Below are 19723 nucleotides of genomic sequence, written 5' to 3'. Positions count from 1 at the left end.
TTAATGGTAATAGGTGGACCCAGAACGTGATCCAGAGTGTTAATCCCATCAACTCAAAAATATTTCAGTGATACTCTGAAATGAAATTCATTTGAATTGATTGTCTTCAGAAGAGCGGCTTTTGTAGTAAAAGATGATTCTAAGAAGTGTATTTTTTTTCATAAGAAAAGTTGAAAACCATGCTGGTTTACACTGGTCTACAATATAAACCAACATACCAATAAAGTACATTGGTTGTTTTTGGTATTAACCTAGAAAAATGTGAAAACATTACAAATGGTGTGAATGCTTTTGGAAAGCGTTGAATAATTAAAAGGAGAGTGTCTCTCCAGAGGTTTAAAGCTTGGCTGTGAGCTTTTGCTGTTTGGTCATTTATTTATTTCACAGAGTCTAATCGGCACCAGCAGCGTTTGCTGCTTTTACTGGATGGGAGACGGCGACTGATGACAGCTTTAAGTGCTGACAAATGCCACAGTCTGTCCCAGATTAAAGAGGCCAGCCGCCGTAATCCCAGTAATGCTGCCAAATTGGTATTTCCTTCCTTTCCCTTTGCTGAATTGGGCATCACAGAGATTGAGAGGGTGTCAAAAAGCATCGGTCCAACTTGAATTTATCCACTCTGTACGTTCATTTATTTGGTGTTTCACCAAAACGCAATATATCCTGCAAATTCTAAAAGAAAATGGCTCCAAATATTGTAAATGATGGGGAACTGTGTAACTTTGACAAGGAAACTGGCTGACGTGATTTGTAAATAAACCTAATAAAAACCAGCAGTAATAGGATGAATGAGAGGGAAGAATAAGGTGATCAGATATTATAAAAGGACAGTAAAACAAAGCTGCATGCATAGAAAAGTCCAGGAATGAAAAATAGCCAGCGGTCGGTCTTATTCGTGAAGTGTTCATTGTGGAAACATTGCCACCTACAGGCGGCTATGAGAAATACACAGCCGTGGGCTCCTCCACTAATGATAAACTCCGTTCAATTAATTATCAAGACAGATAATTTAGATAGTCTGAAATCATTAAACAACGACCCTCAGCGTGTGTCTAGTACAAAGATAGACACTGTAGCTGACAATAAAACTAAATGTAAAAATTAAAAGTTCTGATTACAGTAAAATCTGTTAGAATAATAAAAATAATCATTGCAACATGTAAAAACACTTCTGTGTAGCAAACATTTTAAAATGCTCATTAAATGGAATGATAAAATTGTCAAAACGTGCAGAGAAATGTTTAGTAATCATAACTGATGCAGAGCAGGAGAAAGTAATTAAGTTGACGTTGTGGCAGAGATCAAAGGCTGTTTTTGGTAAACTTTATGTCACATATAAACATGTAGATTTCCTTGCTTGTTACTAGTTTGTTCAAGGCTTAATTTTTTCTCTATATTTTACTTAAAAGCTGCTTTTTCTTTAATAGATAACAGGCCTGCCAACCCTTGGGTGTTGTCCAGGGCTCTTATTGACCTCCTGGTGAATAATTTGTGCTGGTCTGGCCACTCCTGAGAAAGTTTTCAACTGCTCCATATTTTTCTCCATGTGTGGATTACGACTCCCACTGTGATTCACTGGAGTCACCAATAACTTTAAACATAGAGCCAGCAACATACTGTAGGAAACATAGATTTTGTTTTGCCTCTTGGGGAAATTCTGCATCCATTTCACAGAAGAGACTAAAACCAAGTTAATCCGTCGTATCGTCCAATGGTTCTGTAACCGGTTGTGATTTGATGTGGATCATCAGTCAAATGCATCTTACCACCCTTTGAAAACTTTCTGGAGACGCCCCTTTACTTTCGCAAGAAAGAGACTCACCACAACACAACACCTCATCCTGTTCTACCTCCTACAGCCCCATCCCATCAGCCCTTTCCTTGTTGGTACACCAACCCCCCTCCATACAGCCCACCTTCCACCCGACACCACCCTGCCAAGCTGACAGTTCCAAGCTCCGTGGAAAATGAGTCTCGTTCGCATTACAATCGCGCGGGACAGATTCCATTAGCTCTATCTGAAATTGAGCACGGGGAGCAGGGAGCGGGAGGCAATGGCGCACGCCCTTATCGGAGCGAGAGGGTGAGCTCCGCCGACGTCACTAATCCACCGGGCGGGATTGAGCGGGCACACACCTACAGGGGGGAAGACGACTTGGGTCGCGACAGAGGGAGCACTCACACTCTTTCTTTACGAGCCGCACAACAAACAGGTAACACATCCCAGCAGAAGGACAAACAAACAAACCAAAAAAAAAAAAAGCCCACATATGCAAATAGTCCACCAGCTTAACACTTCTGCAATGTAATGAAAATGAGTCAAATTTGCATCTCGGTAAAGGACATGATGAAACTGGCAGGAAACAGGCGACAGATCAGCTCCCAGTCTCTGTGAGTGTTTGTGTGTGTTCCCTGTTAGAGCGCTGGCAGGTCTGTTCCAGCGGCGCTGCTCGTGGGATTGGTGTCAGTCTGTCACTCCATGATGAAACTGAGCCTCTCATGCTCTCACTGTTTGATCTCCAACTCTACTCTCTCTCTCTCTCTCTCTCTCACACACACACACAAACATCTCTGCCTCGCACATGAACGCATTCCACATAAGCACACACGTACATTTTGCAGTAACACCCCACACAAACCCCCCAGTGTCCTCCTGCTCACAGCTATTAACCCTTGACACATAAATCCAAGGGTATGTGGGTGCATTATTAGCTGTGTGTGCAAGTGGGAGGGTGGATGGGGTTAATCTTTGTGTAGTGTGGATCTTTTCACACAAGATCACTCAATTTAAATAGAGCAAGAACACTTTGATGTCTCCGGCACTCTCCCTCCTTTCTTCGCTCTCCATCTCTCATCCCGCCCCTCGTAATTTGCTTCGTGTTGCCCCCCTCTGTGGCCCAGCGATAAGGTGTAATGAGAAATGTTTTCAAAACGGCTCTCACCTTTCACGCTGTGTTAATTGAGTGTGTGCTTGATACGGCAGAAGAGGGGAGAGAAGCGCTATCGTTCCCTGACCGCTGAAGGTGCCTGCGGGATGGAAAAGGAGTTTTCCCCAAACAAGGGAAAGCGAAGCCAGAACACGCGCTTGCATCATCTGACAGCCCTCAAAGACACAAAGTAATGAGAGGATGTACCATCTTCATTAGCTGTCATTTACAGAGAATTACAGCAACAGCACCTCGAGGCAGTTGTCGGTCACGCAGTGAGAGAGGCGTCGGGGAAGAGGGGGAAAGATGTGAGAACAGAGGCTCACTTTGGCCTGAATTTACTTAGGCGCCTGCAGAAAGTTTTCATGGGGGGTGGCCAGATGAGAACCGCTTATCTCGTTTGTAAAACAATTCTGTAATGAACCTGCAAAGACCAGGCCCTTGTCTAAGCTGCCTCAGGTCATTCATAGATCACCAATCAAACTGGCCATGTCCCGTACTTGTGCAAGCTTTCTAAAGCCCATTCTCCAATGTCAAGTCTCACTCTAGATGGTACTGGGGATGCAGAGCAGAACCAGAACCAGAAGACCTATGAGGTCTGGAAGGTTCTAACAACAGATATTTAATGCATTGTGGTGCTAAGACGTTCAGTGACTTATAAAGCAACAACAATATTTTAAAGTCTATTTTCTGAGCTGCAGGGAGCCAGTGTAGGGACTTTAAAACTGGTGTTATGTGCTCTATCTTCCTGGTTTTAGTCAGAACACGAGCCGCAGCGTTCTGGATCAGCTGCAGCTGTTTGATTGATTTGTTAGTCAGACCTGTGAAGACGCTGTCCTGTGAAGACGCTGTTGCAGTAACCAATGCAGCTAAAGATAAACGCATGGATGAGTTTCTCTAGATCGCGCTGACACATCATGGAGATGTTCTTCAGGTGGTAGAAGGCCGTCTTTGTAAATGTCTTTATGTGGCTCTGAAGGTTCAGGTCAGAGTCCATCTCTACTCCCTGGTTTCGGGCCTGATCGCTAGGTTTCAGTTGTAATAACAGAAGCTGTGCATTGACTCAAGATTGTTCCTCTTTAGGTCCAAAAATAATAACTTCAGTTTTGTTTCTGTTCAGCTGGAGAAAGTTTTGGCACATCCACACATTTATCTGTTCACTGATTGGATGGGTTCTGAGTCACCTGGTGACATCATAATATAGAGCTGCGCATCATCTGCGTAGTTATGGTAGCTAATCTTGTTTCCTGTTATAACCTGAGCAAGTGGGAGCATGGCTTGAGTAAGAGAGGTCCACTTCAATGAGAAGTTACATATTGAGACAAAGAAATCCGTTTTCTTCAGGTAAGATTCGAACCAGTTGAGTCCTGGACCGAAGAGTCCGACCCAACTCTCCGGTCCAACATTGTATGATTTAAAATTCATACAATGTAAATTTTTAGGATGACTTTTTTAGTTTCTGTCTCATAGTTAAGGTGTGGCTAGAATAAAACTTAGTGCTGAAACTTAAGAAATTGGTGGTCTATCAAATACTTATTTTCCCCACTGCACATTCATGTATTGTGTATGTTTGTTATCTTTTAACAAAGTAAAACTTGAAAAAAATGCTCAGAGAAATTGCTAATTGGAGCTCGTACCTCCAATTGTACCTGCAAATGGAGGTACAATTGTACGTTGTTGGAATCCTAAAGCCCTTATATACATTTCCATATATAAAGTCTAAGATGTTAAAGTAATAAAGCAAACAGACAGATGATGGGTCAGGTTTAGGTTCCCACAACTGTCTCAGTGAACAGGTATCTCCATGACAGCGGATGAGCCGTGTGTGACAGGTGCTAAACAGATTACCTTGTCTGTAATAATCTCATCCACCTACATCCATGCTGGGTCTGTCCAACTAAAATGATGATGTGGGATGACAGAATCCACAGGGGGAAGCTCCATTTGTCGAGCTACGAGACCGTCTGGATTACCACTTCGGAGCCACAACATCATCATCACCCTAACAGGATAACACAGCATAATAAACTCCTTAAAATAATCAAACTTATTACAACCTAACCCTTGTTTAATACATCCGACTCAGCTTACTTGGTCTGGTATCCTCTAACAGTGGAGCCACAAAAGAGAATAGCTCCCTAAGACAAGAGAACACAGGAAAGCAGATTGCGATGCATTAATATTGGCATTAATTGGATTTGGAAATTACGCAGCTAATTTCTTCCAGTGGCTCAGTAAAATATGTAGAAGCAAAAAAAGAGGGGAAAAAAGGACATGAAAGTCTTAAAGTTAATTAATCGTCTCCGGCCCCAGCTTAATTAAAGTTTCTCAGTGTATGGAGGTAATGGGGGGATAGATGAAACAATTGCAGAAACGCCCTCCCTTGCTACCTCTGTAACAGAGTAGAGTCCGCTGAGGGTTCAGATTTTAGGGTCTTTGATTAACACACATAAGACACACAACAGTCCCCGTAACAGAAACCTTCTAGTTTCCGTTGCTCCCAGTGAGGGATTCAGAATAATTAACTGGATCAAAACCGAAGAATCCATCCACTGAGACGTCAGCTGTTATGCACAGTACCTCCACCAAACGCGCAACACGATACATAAAAGCTACAACATATTTCCTAGTGTGACTGTAAGGGGGCCTGGAATTAAAATAAGCAGTGTGTAATGGCCGTCACATGGGTTGTGCACTTTAAGATAATGTAAACAGAAAACTACTGATAAGAGCTTCCAAATAAGGATTTAAATACTATTATTGATGTCGCTCAATAAATAATATGTAAATCTTTCAAGAAGTTTATATTTGATCATTAATTGTCTTATTAAAATAAATATGAAGTTGTTCAAACCCGAAGGCCACACAATAGTTTGGGCTTTTTGTACCAGAAACATTTGATTATTAGAATTGGAAAGTTGTGACTTTTGTTTTGATTGGTTGTATGACTTCTTTCATCCGAGGAGATCTGCTGGGTCTTAAAAATTAGAGAATCAAAAAGGTTCAGGATTGATTTAATCCACACTATTCAGACTCAGTAAGACATTACCAGAACATTTTAGTTTGATGTGATGTTAACATTTTTTACATATTTATTTACAAAACGATTAGTAGTACCTGGTCATTTAATGTATTTTTTTCTGCAACAAATGTTTTCTGACGATAAAAACGCAGATGAGTAATGAAGTATCATCTCCCATTACAGGGCTTCCCAAAAATACATACTTAAAAAAGAAAAGACACAATTATACCTTGGGTGACTTTAGGTCAATGACATCACAAAGTGCACAAAACTGGTCAGCTTAAACATTGGTACTGATGAACAACTTTTGACCACTTACTACATGATTTCTGAAGCATTCGAGTTGCATTTGGGTTTTCTTGTTGGCAAATGTTTTTGACTTTCCTGAAATATGACTCAAGCTTTACAATACAAGTATATAAACCAGAAAAAAAGCTGAAAAGGTAAGAAAAATATAAAAACTGATCATGAGATTTATTTCTATTGATTGCTACTACATATAAAAATAGTTTTGTCGATTTTTACAAAAAATGCTTGGCAAGCAGGCGTATAATTCTTCTTCTTCAGGTTTTGACCAAAGTCCCTTCCTTATAAAAATTAAAACAATTTCTGTCTTTTTATGTTCTAGTAGAAGGCAATGTCTCGGGGAAAATATCATGCTTGGTCCAGATCTTAGCAGTAAATCCCATCGACACAGCAGCTTCGCGTAGTTAAAAAAAATTTAAAATTAAGATAGTTTCTCCTACACATAGCTTGAGATGGCTCTAAAATACTTTAAATGCATCACTGAGATGCCATGACGCACTCCTCTCTGAAAGAAAAGACTCCTCCTCGGGCTTCAAAAAGTCACGTAATTTCTGAACAAACTTCTGAAAGAAACGACTCGCAGCGAGTCTTTCACTTCTTGGATTCTTTGCCGTCTCTTCAATAGCTTTTTGAGAATCTGGCGTTCTGTAATTTTCAGCTTCTTATCATATTTCCATGCCGATGTACCGTATTTGACTGCCAAAACTGCTCATTAAAGCAGATGAGTGTTTTAAAGCGGTGATGCAACCCAAAGCAACCCTCGCAGACGTGCCTGCCTAAACCTCAGCGCTGGCAGAGGGCGCCCTCTGCTGGAAACACGTCTACCTCATGAAGTGAAAAATAAGAAGAAAGAAAAAAACTGTTTTCTTTTTAATCTGGTTTATTGACATGTGTATAGCGATTGTCTGTGCACCGGACAATTACAGAAGAACATGATATAAAATAATACAAAATAGCTGTACATAAGATATAGTCAAAGGAATGCATTGTTATTTGTGAGGTTTTTCGCTGTATTAGACACGTCAACTACTCACCTACATTAAGGAGAGCTTAGAAGTTGGGGAGTTTGAGGTTTCGCCATCTGGAATAAGGGTCAATGAACACATATGTAAAAAAAAAACTAAAAAAAAACTACATTTGTGAAGAGCTTATGATATCACAGGTGGTACTGAACAAATTAATGCCTAAACGAAATAAAGAAAACAACACACGAACAATAAATCAACGACGACTAAATGTAAGCAAATATTACAGAAGAGAAAAAGGAGCAAAAAAAAAAGAAAGAAGCAAAATGAGGGTGCTGCAACAGTTCATCCATCAACATGCCAACTACAGGCGGAGATCTAGAGCACAATTCACTGAGGTTGACACGATTCATAACAGTCAGCTGATATTTGCCCGTTCATACCTATTGGCCATACTTATTGAAGTAGATGCGTAGAGAGCCTGAAAATAAACCCACCAAAGTTCTGACTTTTGGATAGCTTCAAAAAGAATGAAACCATTCGTTTTACAAAAAATATACATATATATATATATATATAGATTTATTTATTTTGGTGACACAATTATTGAATTCCTAAGGATTCCTGTAAACTGAAGCAGTTTTGTCATTTAGACTTTATAAGTTGATCAGGAACATTTTAATTAGTAATTTATGATTCTCTGGGGTATAAACTGGTTGCGACACAGAGGCACGTTTCTGTAAGCCGCTCTTCGAAACAGGGAAAAACAAAGCAACCACACAATGGATTTGCACGTGGTTTTACCAGAGATGCCAATAACTGAGTATGGTGCTGTTGAAAGGCTCGTCTTTGGCGATCACGACCAGTGTGAAAGGAGTTTTTATCAATATAATATGAATTTCAGCTGGCACTGCAGCACAAAATCAACTTGGATTGGGGGTGTCCAGACTTTTTGCCGCACAAGCTAAAATGTTCAAGTTGAAAGGACTCACACGATTTTTAATTTCTACCTGCTTATATTTAAACTAAACACGCAATATTTTAGTGAAATAATCCAAGTGGTTTGATTTTTGTAAATCTTTCTCCAGAAATATAAAGAAAAAAAAAAGGTAACATTTTTGGTTCAATTGTTTTCCATTTTCTTTTAAGTGTTTTAACAAACGTGGTATGAATCAGAGGCTGCACAAAGCTTGATGCCTCGTTTGATTTATGCATCATGAGCTGGACACCACTGGTCATCAAGCCTTCTTCACCTCAAAACAGCTGAATATTTTCACTAATTTTCTGCTCTCTCCATGTTTCACTAGGGCTGCCCTGCCAGCTGTGACTTTGAGATCGCTAATCCTGAGCTACTGTTATTGTCACCACAACATCACTTATCCACCACACAATAAATCCGGCATTCAGGCTTCAAATGGGTAAAAAAGAAATTTAAAAAAATCAAAAAACAAAACAAAAAACCCGCATCACATTCGAAAAACAGTACGTTTTGAAGTATTTCAGGACGCGTTCTTTTAACGGATGGATGTAAACATGTGCCAAGTCAGTCAACATCCTGCAGAAGAATTATTGGAAAATGTTAGCATAGCAGTACAAGAGGTGTCATTTATAAAGTTATATCAAGTATTACGTACATTATTTTTTTAGGGATGCACGATATATTGGCACTAACATCGATACTTGCTGATATTAGTAATTTTATAACATATTGGTGCGATAAATAAAACTGGGAGGATTTTTTTCCCCATCTTGTTGCGTTTGTTTTGGTAAGAGGAGAGGAGAAAGTTGGTCATGTGACATTCATAGTGATGCAGTGCAGGATTGTGGGTATTTTAACTGAAAGTGTGGTCATTTTGTTGAAGGTGTCGACAGGGTAATAAAATAATAAATAATATCTGTAAATATTGGTAACAGCGATATTAATTGGATATCGTTACTGGCCCAAATTTTCATTTCCGTGCATCCCTGTTTTTTTAAGACTCGTTTTCTTTATTTTTCCCTCGAAACAACAGCACAAAACTTTGAAAATGAAAAAAGAAAAAAAAGCGGTTTAACTTAAGGACTCGGAAGACAATCTTAATTGTGACATACTCGCTCAGCGTGAGTGACGAATTCGCAAACCACCGTGCAAAGTTTCTGAATAAGTGTCCATGTAGCGTAAATACTGTCCAGCGCATGCGAGCTGGACGCGGCTTCCCATGTGAGCGTGTATAACTGTCTTCCACACTTGCGGCTATGTATTGAAGCCACCACATCTTTTCAAGCTAGTTCACCAAGCTACACCATAATATTCAGTTACAAAAATAGTATCACAATATAGACCATTCAGTATGAGCACCAGCGAAGGCTAAACATAGCCCGAGTATTTGGCTACATTCATTGTCTGGGCAATGTTTCATGGTAGCAGTGTGGAAGTGGACACAGTGTTGGTAATGTCTTCTCATTCACGGGCTCTCCTAATCTACCGCACAGTTACAGCTGGGCACAACTTGCTCACACCATAGAGGAATAATTAACTAGACCCACTGCGAGTAGAAAAATAGTTATTAGATTTTTTTTGTGTTTGTTTTGAACATTGAACATCTAAAAGAATTCGTCCCGCTTCCCCCAAAATAAAGCCCTCCCCCTTTTCTTAGCAAAATAGTTGTTTTTTTTCCCCCTTTGAAACAAAAGTTTTTGTTATTTTTGAGGTCATACAAGACGAACCATCCGTCACACCAACACGGACCCTGTTAGAAGAAGTACAGCGACCCGAGGTGCGTTCAGAACCGAAGCAGTTCAGAATCCGTTGACTTCCTTTAAGATGGCGAGGACGCTTCGCAGAATCTGGTGAACTGATCCCACCTCTGGTTGACCTCTGAACCTGGAAAACCCTTTCCCTCCCCCCTCGAGCTTCCAGGAACAGCTGATCGAACGCCTGGCTAGACGTAGAAAAAACACGTAGCTTATCTATGCAAGTGCTATTATTGCTTTGGAGAGTTGTGAAGTGAGGTGAACCCAGTTTTAATTCCCTGCCTTTGTTTATCCTCATTCTGCTTCATAATTGAGGTTACGGTACGGCTTCTCGCAAATGTATTAATACACTTTCAACTTTTTCACAACTGGTTACAACCGTGAGCTTCGTTGCACTTCATTGGGGTTTTACACAAAGTAGTTTTTTTCCCCAAACTTCTTAAAAAAAAAAAAGTGGTATGAATTTGTATTTAACCCCTCTGTGTGTGAATACTTTGAAGAACCACCATTTGCTCCACTTAAAGCTGGATCCCTTTTACACTTACATTTTCCACATTCAACTTCTTAAAACTGGAAGGTTTTCTGATCATATATTTTTAAGTACTGCAAAAGATTGAGGCCTAAATTGACATTTAGACACATGCATATTCTCTGAACTAAACCATTCCAATGGCTCTCTAACTGCATGTTGAAGGTAGTTGCCCTACTGCGCCTGATATTTATTTTTTGCGCCACAATTGACCTGTTTTTAGCTCCAACCATCTTCCATCAACTCTGACATTAACACAAACCAACGTTTCTTCTCAACATTCTTCCACAAAGGCCAGATTTGTGGTGTACACAAATATGCAGTCGACACACTGTCTCATCTAAACTCTTCGTACCGATTAGATGACTTCTGGAGGCACTTGGTGGGACTGGACGTTAGATATGGGGTTACCGGAGTAAATACAAAAGCACACCACACTTTTCAAATTCTGGTTTGTAAAAAATAACTTAATTAGCCAGAACCATTCATAATTTTTCTTCCACTCCCCAATTATTCTTTACTTTGTGCTGGTCTGTCACATAAAATCCTATTTTTTATTTTTTTAAATGACAATGTGAAAAAGTTTAACGCGTGTGAATACTTTTGAAAGGCGCCGTACGTAATGCTCACTCTGCCGCTTAAGAGGTCACCAAGGGGTTTCGTTTACAGGAGTATCTGTGCATAGATTTAACACTAAAAGTATTGGTGAAGACAAAGGAGAATGACGTGCACAATTAAATGGATCAGTTGGAACGTTCATGTTTTAGTTTAGTGAAGGGGGTAAGCCTTCCTTGTTTCAGGCGCTGACATGAAAAACTGGGGAAGATGACGAAAGTAACTGAAGGCAGTAAAAGTTACGGTCACAGTGAAGCTGAGACCATTTCAATTAAAAGGGTCTTCAGAATGTGGCGACTTCTGCTAGTGGACTGAATGAACACAGCTGCAATTAATGCTGGAAAAGTGACGGTCAAGGCCATTCGTTTTGCATGTGCAAAAAAGCTACTTAAGATTTCACACTCTGAAGAGAATTAAAAAGGATGTTTGAACCTGACAGTGTGTAGTTACAGTACAACGGGGCTGAGTCATCTTATAGTGATGAGTTTTTAAAAGGTCAAGCAGCATCACCAGAGATTCTCTTTACGTTCTACGTAACGAAAATTAGCTCACTCTGTTTTTGTTAGATTACACAAATCACTATCTACCTGTTAGCACGGATTAGTCTGTCAGGTCCTCCTGATCTTGAAGCTCTGAAGGATAAACAAGGGGACGGATTGAGCTGCATTCTGTAACACAACGTTGGAGAGCGCGGTCGAAAACTCAGAATGCACGTGCTGCCCTGACAGCCGTGCTCGACACTGAATTGATTCATCGCTCATTGACGTTTGCCACGAGAATGAGGCTCAAGTAGCTTCCTGCGGTTGGGATGGTGGTTACTGAGGGCGCGGCTAGTCGATGGGGCCCTGGAAGATGAGCCGTATCCAGCCGGGGGTACCGAGGGCGGCGGAGCAGAAGGGGCAGACAGGCCTGAATGCGTGTGTTCCGTGGGGCAGAGGGGTCTCGGCCCAGTATTTGGCTGCCCTCTCCGAGCAGACGTGGCCGCATGGTACGAAGGCGTGAGTGGGAGCACCGGCGTCCACGTACACGGCAGGCTCAGAGCCCAGCCACAGCGGCACGTAGGGGCCCACGCTTCTGCACAGGGGGCATTCTCGGCGCTTGGTGGAGCCCTCACCCTCCCCGGGGTCCTCCACCCTCTGAGACCTCTGGCCCCAGTCGTGGCGTCCGTGGACGTGGCCGCAGGTGAGGTAGACCCAGGGCTGACGCTCTTCAAGGCTGTGGCAACAAATCAACTCGACGTAATGTCACGCAATTCCTTGTATGTTTGTAACAATGCAGTACTGGCAAGTATTGGTGTTAATCAGGGTCTCTGCAGGTTTCATCTACTCAAATTTAAGACTTTTAAGACCTTATAAGACTATTATGAATGAAAATTAAGATCTGTATCGCTATAAATGCACTAAATACATATATATAATGCATATTATTTTGCAAAAATTTTGCTTGTACCCATGATAAACGCATCAAGCTACCTGTAGCCGCAACCGCCTAAAACCACCCAACTCACTGAATATGTCTGGGTGCGACTCAAACTTTTGCCAAATAGAAAAGTCACGTGAGAAAAAAACAACAACTACATAACATATGCGAGATTAAATAGTCTTACCTTACCTTATCATAGTAAAAGTACAATATGCATATATATTTATATTTATTTTGTGAAAACTTGCTCTTGCCCATGATAAATGCAAAAAGCAAGCTAGCTAACAAAGGTGTATTAGCTGCTAGTTACCTGTGGCCTCTGCCACCTCGAGTCACTCAGACTTTAGCCTGACAGAAAAAGTCAGGCTAAAGTCTGCAAACTACATAGTATTTGTGAGATTAAATAGTGCTGACACAACAAAATTTAAGACCTGTGATTAATATATTTAAGGCCAAATGGGAAAAAAAATGAATTTAAAACATTTTAAAACCTTGATTTCAGATACATACATTTAAGACTTTTTAAGGATGCACAGACACCCTGTTAATAATTTATACTGTCACCTTTTGCAAACAGGAAATCCAATAATAAACTCCTGATAAAAGTTCTTAACACTAAATCAAGTGACAGTAGTCTCACCTGTGGCTGCGTGGTAAGCTTGGGAAGGCCAGCGTGCTGAGGCCCACAGGACACTGCGGTCGGGACGCGTTCAGTTCTTGACGAAGGGCCTCCAGGTGACGCAGGGTGGGAGCGCGCATCAGGCCCTCCCCGGTGCGCCACAGCAGAGTGGCGCCGCAAAGATCCACCAGCGAGCCGTCCCGCAGTGCGCTGCTCTCCCCTTCTGCCTACATACAGACAGGGATATGCCTACAGTTCAACCCAAACCAGATCTACGGAGCAAAACCGTCGCTGAGGTGACTCACCAGTTTGCCCCGACTGGGCCCAGAGCGGGTTTCTCTGAGGGCATAGACGTCTCCGCACACAGAAATCTCCCTCCACAGACCCTGCTTGGGCTCCTGGGGGAAACCTTCTGGATGCATCACCAACACCCCGTTGGTGGTGAGGCCGTCCATGTGACCGTCAGGATTTTTCCACTTGGTTGCTTTCTCCTAGTGATGAGAGCGCCGCTTCAGCATTTCCGAACAGAAAGCGCCTCTGTGCCGTACTGTTATCACACTCACCCCTAAAAAGATATTTTTAGACGAGTCAAAGCCTGCCGCGTAAATGCGTGCGGTGTAGGGCGGGTTGCGCTCGCACACCACTCTACATGCAAATCGGGAGATGGTGCTGGGAGCGATGGAGGGGTCTTCTCCTTCTGTCCCCCCTCCGGAGGTATCGGTCACCACAAAGTCAATGGGACTTTCTGTGGACCGTCCGATCTGCAGGAGAAACAAAATTCGCTGCTGTTTCATTATAATGTTAAAATAAACCAGACCTACAATTTATTACTGTTGATGTCTCTGTTAAAAGTGGGTGACATGACTGCCGAATCGGTTAATAAATAATCTTTTGTAGTTTCTGCCTAGGTCTCTGAAGTTTACTGAGAATCTGAACCATGATTGTTTATGTTTTTAATTCTTAAAAAGGAAATGGCAATCCATTTAATCATTTACAGGAAATAAGGCAAAAAAAAAAAATCTGCCTAAGACAAAAATAGATTTTCTTTGAAAATTATTTTTAACATTTAATCATCACAACTTTGAACTGAAATAATCTGCCTAGTTTCGTGTTGCATCGGTGACGTTGCATAACAGCGTTTGCGGTAGGCATCAGGTACAGGATGTTTTCAAAAAGAAACACAACCTTGTCTTAAAATATTATTTTGTCTGTTTTACCTGGAACATGTCTGTGCTGTTGTCATGGCAATACTCCACCACCACAGTCTGGTTACGGGACAGTGTGAAAGAAATGCTGTGCTGCCCTCTGCTGTGGACCGCCTGCAACACGGAAGCAGCAACAAGCAGCATAAGTACGCTAAAACTTTTACTTTTACCACTGAAAACAAAATTAACAGTTTCAATTTGGTAAAAAAAATATATATATATCTACTGTAATTTGGCCAAATAATGGTAAATCTTTTATCATGTAAGTTCCCAAGAAACCCAAGTAGGAAGACATAAAGGACCGGGCACAAAAACGCCGTTCTTCACAAGTTCACATCCTGCCTCTGACAGGCAAACAAAGGTCAACAGACGATCAAAGGCAGGAAACTTACAAGCCGTTTTAGCGTGCACACACGCATACCTTGCTGTCCTGTGGCGTGTTGAGGATGTGCACGGCGCTGGGTTTGACGCCGTTGGCCTTGGCCCTCCGGTAAAGAGCGAAGCGGCTCTTTCTGCGCCCGCGGTCTCCGCTCGGCAGAGAGCCATTGTACCTGGAGAAGGACAGGGAAATCAGAACACTGCAATAAATCGCTGTTCTTTTAGACGATCTGCAGTGTTAAAGGACACAAGAGAGGCCAAACATACAGCCTGGCCAGTTCACTGATCTGTTACAGCGTAGATTCAAACATATTTGTAACTGAAACAAGTTTTCTTCTTGTTTTACTGCATCTTTCTATGTGATGCTGCCAACTTTGAGTAGTCACACAGATCTTTGGTGGTGTATATTTTTTTTATTCCCTTGAAATTAATTAAATGAGACAAACAGCTAGCTGTTGCAATGAGTCGTTCAGCTGGAACAGCCGTCTGAAACCAATACAATAATCAAGATGTGCTTTAAACTGAAACTTTAACTCCGTTACTTTTGCCTGACTGATCAACTGTCTAAAAAAATGTTTACTATATTCTCTGTATTGAAGTTATATTTCAGAATAAAAGTACATTTGTCTGAATATAAACCAGCCTGGTGTGATGTTAAACTTTGTTGGAGCGCTGGTACAGACGAATCTAAAGCGGCTTTCGCAGTTTTTTAAGCTGCGTAAAACATCGTTTTCACGGTTTGGGTTCACACAGAAGGCGCTATGCTACTTTCGCTAATCAGCAGAATGTGGTCATTATCGAAACCACTTGAGGTGGGGGGAACCCAGCACACCAGAAGACTGTCAAAAGAGTCATCAACTACCCATATCGGCCCACAGATACCAGCCTTGGGAAAGTATTCACGCTCTTTGCAATTTTCAGTATTTCATTGGATAGACCAACAAAAAGCAGAGTTTACGAGGGACTTGAGACTGGCAAAGAGGCTCACTGTCTATGTGGAAAACAACACTAACCCTACAACTAGAGTTTTAATGAAATGGTTTAGGTCAGAGCATATTCCTGTGTGTTAGAATGACCTAGTTAAAGAAAAAAAAAAAAACTTGCAGTCTGTGGAAATGTTTTGAAATCGCTGTACACAGATGGTTTACCTTCTATCTAACTTTAAGGAATAATGTGAAAACAATTTCAGCCTTTTGATGCATAAACTGGCAAATTACAACTAGAAGATAAAAAGCAAAATGTTGAATCAGGGGGTCAAATACAAATGGATACCAAACTATGTGCTTGTATGTGTAATAAATTTGGAAATTCAAGTGTCACTTTCTTTTTTTACTGAATATCTATCCACTGTTTTTGGGATGGTTTATCAGATAAAATTCCAAAACAATATATAGAAGTTGTTTTGGGTTGTTTTTGTTTTTGCAAAATATGAAAAAGCTCAAATAAGGAGGTTTTTTTTGTACTGTAAGGAAGCAATGAGCGCTGAAGCAGTTAAAGCTCTAGTGGAAGTATAATTTCATCGTATGGCAACGAATTAAAAACAACTCCACCTAAACAGAAACACATTTCCTCAGATCAGTGTAATAAAGCAAAACTTTCTTATTTATCTTATTTCTCTTTTACAAATTGAATTAATTTTAACCAGACCAATCAAAGTGAATTTACCAAGACGACATTTTGAACAAGTCACCAGTAGTGCAGCATTGTTTAAATCAAGGAGCATGACTCAAAGTTAACCTGAGGTGTTCGTGTCCGGCCCAGTCAGATCAAACTACTCTGAGTCAGGACAAAACAGGACACATAAGGACAAAGTTCTATGGGGCCTGAGTAACAAGATGCAGATGTGTACATCAGAGATTGTAAGAGAAAATATCTAGAGAAAATGGACAAGAGAAAATGGGGTACATAAGACAGAAACGGCATAAAAGCAGCCAGAATCTAATTTGAAAAAATCAGAACCAGAAGCATAAATCGTAAACAACAACCAGACAGGGAGATCCAGATCCTCACGGTGCAACTGTGGACCACGCAACACGCATGTGCAAACACCGTATGAAATATTCACTCCTTCTGCCCCTCAACACGGGGTTTATTTTTGTTAAGGGCAAGCCACCGCAGACCGGGAGCCTGCTTCCGTCAAAGTTTGATACTCAGCAGAACACTGGAGGGCCAGGAGCGAGGGGACCGGGTCGGAAGGCACCACGGGGTTGTGGACGGGAACGCGCGCGGAGGCAGACGTTTGAAATGCTGACGAGTGTGGGCGAACTCTGCTGGACGTTGCGCATCGTACGGAGACCAGTAAAGACAACGAGTGTTGGCAGGCAGGACGAGGCTACACAGAGCACATGGACCGCAGTGAGGCAGACATCAACTGCAGAGGGCATGTGAGCGTCAGCGGCTGACCTTATCCATGTAAAAGCACACATGCACAAAACAGGCCTGGGAGTAATGATATCAGACAGGAAGCAGAAGAAAGAAAGGCCTATTTAAACATATTTCATCTGACTTTTAAAGGGGCTGCTGTGTGACCAATGGTCTCTAACAAGTCCTACCAAAAACATATTCTAGGATCGATTTAGTAAAAACATTATTACCTATAATAACCGCACAATATTTTCTGTTGTAATATTGTATAGTAAATTGTTTTTAACGCTTTAAGAAATTTTTTTACACCTGAATTTCTTTTTCGCGGGGCAATAAAATCTTCTATACTTTTCAGAGTTTCCCTCAGTGTATTATCAGCCTGGCAGGCCTCCAGGCTATAGTTGTACCACCACCAGGCAAAGAATTGTTCATTTATTTATGTTAGCTTTTTTTTTTTTTTTTATGTTTGGCTTTTTTAAACACTTTGTAGTTGATGTTAGTAATTTCTTCCAATAACACATAATTATTACTTGGAGACATTTTCAAATTTTCTGTCCATTTTGACCATTTTTAAACTCAAAAACACGGTGAGATGACCAGCCTAGCGACCCCTACCATCGGCATTAGCAGGTTTTCTGGGGGGAACCCGGCTCTTCTATTATATTCTTCTACAAATGTTTTCTTTCCTGGCATTAACAGATTATAATCACTGAATTAAAGATAACAGGATCTGAAATTGAGCAATTTCAAATGCTCACAGTAGCATAATTTGAGAAAAAAAAACTGTTTCATTGTATTCACATTTTTTAAAACCAAAAATATATCATTATATATAACATTAACTATGTTGTTAGTTTTAAAACAGTACTACTTCATAAGAGGGCTTGGTGGAGATGTAATGTTTTTGGTGACTAGAAACATTTCCTGAAAGCTTAAATTGTCTTTTGTAGATAAGAGAAACACCATTTTTAAGCCAGCAACTGACCAACAGAGCTGCATTCAGCACAGAGCAAACTCACCACTGGTGCTTGTTAATCATTGTAGGTATTTCAGTAAAAAGAATTACCCTGCGACTTCTTGAACAGTAATCGAGAATTTACAGGTCGAACCTTAACGGCCGCTAAAAATCTGTATCAGTCAGCAAAAGCCTGATTTGTCCCCCTCTGGTTTTATATTACGGGATGCAGATAGCCACGCTCGAACTGAGAAAGGCTCTCACTTGTTACTCGTCCTGATCTTAAGGATGTAAAGGGGAGCTCTGTTCAAACAGACAGATAACAAGGTGGCGGGGGCAACTAATCGGTATGCTGATGAGAGCAACCACAGCCTCCTCTCTATGTTCATCCGAAGGAAGGAAGCGATAGGCCATTAGGTCACTTATCTTTGGCAGACACAGGAAGCCTGCATTAGCAGTGTTTGGTTAAGATGGTGCATCTGTGTGTGTACATATGTGTGTGTACATATGTGTTTGTGTGTTGTGGCATTTATGGTCCCTGCAGACCTCCGCACAGCGTGCAGCTGTAGGGGCTGGAGCTGCTGTGGAAGCCGGTGGCTGTCATCAGCACATCCTGCCCACTGCATGCATGTGTGCGCTAGTGATGCAAAGGGGCTTTTCTCCTCCTCTTCCTCTTCATCCTCCTACTTCACCTCCTCCGCCTTCATCCCTGGCATGAATCAGACTGAGACGATTTTCTATCAATTCTTAATAATCAGACCCATATATATATATGTATGTAAAGTGAGGTGCACGCATATGTCTGACAATGGTTTGATCCTCAGACCTACTTTTAGGCAGTCACGGATCCAGCAGTGGATGACATCATTGGGATTTTCAGCCTGCTCACCCCCACTACAACCATTGATGAATAAGCGGCTATCACCGTAGTAGCCTTCTAATGTAGTACAGCAACTGCAGATTTTGCATCATTTCCACTGAAATCTGCATTGTTATATTAAGTGCTGGGATATTATTTATAAATGCTGCTCGGTTTATTCGCTAAACCTACTTTATATCACTGTTAAGCTGTCAGACTGTTGGCAGAACCGACGGGCATGTGTAATAAATGAGCCTAACTATGTTACTACAATACAGCTGGTGTCGAAAAACAATGTTAAGAGCGACATACTGTGAGTAAAACCGGATTTAACACGTCGCATCACGGATTACTGTGTTAATGGGGGCTCCCACGCATTTAATATGATTTGCCGCTGGAGCGTTTTTTCCCCCTCAATCGTTACGTTACAGAAGGACTTACCCTAAAATGACCAGCTCTCCGTATTTCACCGGGTCTTTAACGGGCACATCATCGTCTCCGTCTTTTTTCGGCGAATTCATCAGACTGGACTCCTCCAATGAAAAGGAAAAATAAGAAAAGAAAAGAAAGAAGCAGAAAACCTCGACCAGTGGCAAAAAAAAAAATAGTGAGGAGATAATAAAACAAAGCTATCACACTCTAAACTATATTTGGTTGGTAGTCTTATCAAAGTTTGGGCACAGTTGGGTAAAGTTTTCCCAGACGTCCTGGTGTTTGTTTTATCGTTTTAATCCTGTGAAGAAGCATCTTTTCTGGCGGTTAAGGCCAGTGGGAAAGCTAGTTTGTATCGCGGTAAACCTGTTCAGTAGCATAGGGTACAACAA

The 19723-nt window shown here is 41.3% G+C and overlaps 1 protein-coding gene across 3 annotated transcripts; it reads right to left on the bottom strand.

Moving 5' to 3' along the window:
- Positions 1–1206: 1206 nt before the first annotated feature.
- On the bottom strand, positions 1207–19723 carry LOC103457902 (E3 ubiquitin-protein ligase pellino homolog 2). Of its 3 annotated transcripts, XM_017302291.2 has the most exons (8): positions 19341–19723; positions 14765–14894; positions 14356–14457; positions 13702–13899; positions 13444–13629; positions 13160–13365; positions 5019–5065; positions 1207–4929 (listed from the first exon to the last, which is right to left on the bottom strand). In XM_017302291.2, exons 1-8 carry the CDS (start codon positions 19418–19420, stop codon positions 4925–4927), a joined length of 954 nt encoding a protein of 317 aa, XP_017157780.1. In that variant the 5' UTR covers positions 19421–19723; the 3' UTR covers positions 1207–4924. The 3 variants fall into 3 exon arrangements, with proteins under 3 accessions (XP_017157780.1, XP_008396596.1, XP_008396597.1); XM_008398374.3 differs by lacking the exons at positions 1207–4929; positions 5019–5065 and adding an exon at positions 7118–12312; XM_008398375.2 differs by lacking the exons at positions 1207–4929; positions 5019–5065; positions 19341–19723 and adding an exon at positions 7118–12312 and having other exon boundaries at positions 14736–14865.

The sequence above is a fragment of the Poecilia reticulata genome, chromosome 21 (genome assembly GCF_904066995.2).
Source record: "Poecilia reticulata chromosome 21, P_reticulata-male-v2, whole genome shotgun sequence".
Taxonomy (NCBI): domain Eukaryota; kingdom Metazoa; phylum Chordata; class Actinopteri; order Cyprinodontiformes; family Poeciliidae; genus Poecilia; species Poecilia reticulata.
The sequence above is the reverse complement of the archived record's forward strand: the minus strand, read 5'-3'. Positions and strand labels throughout refer to the sequence as shown.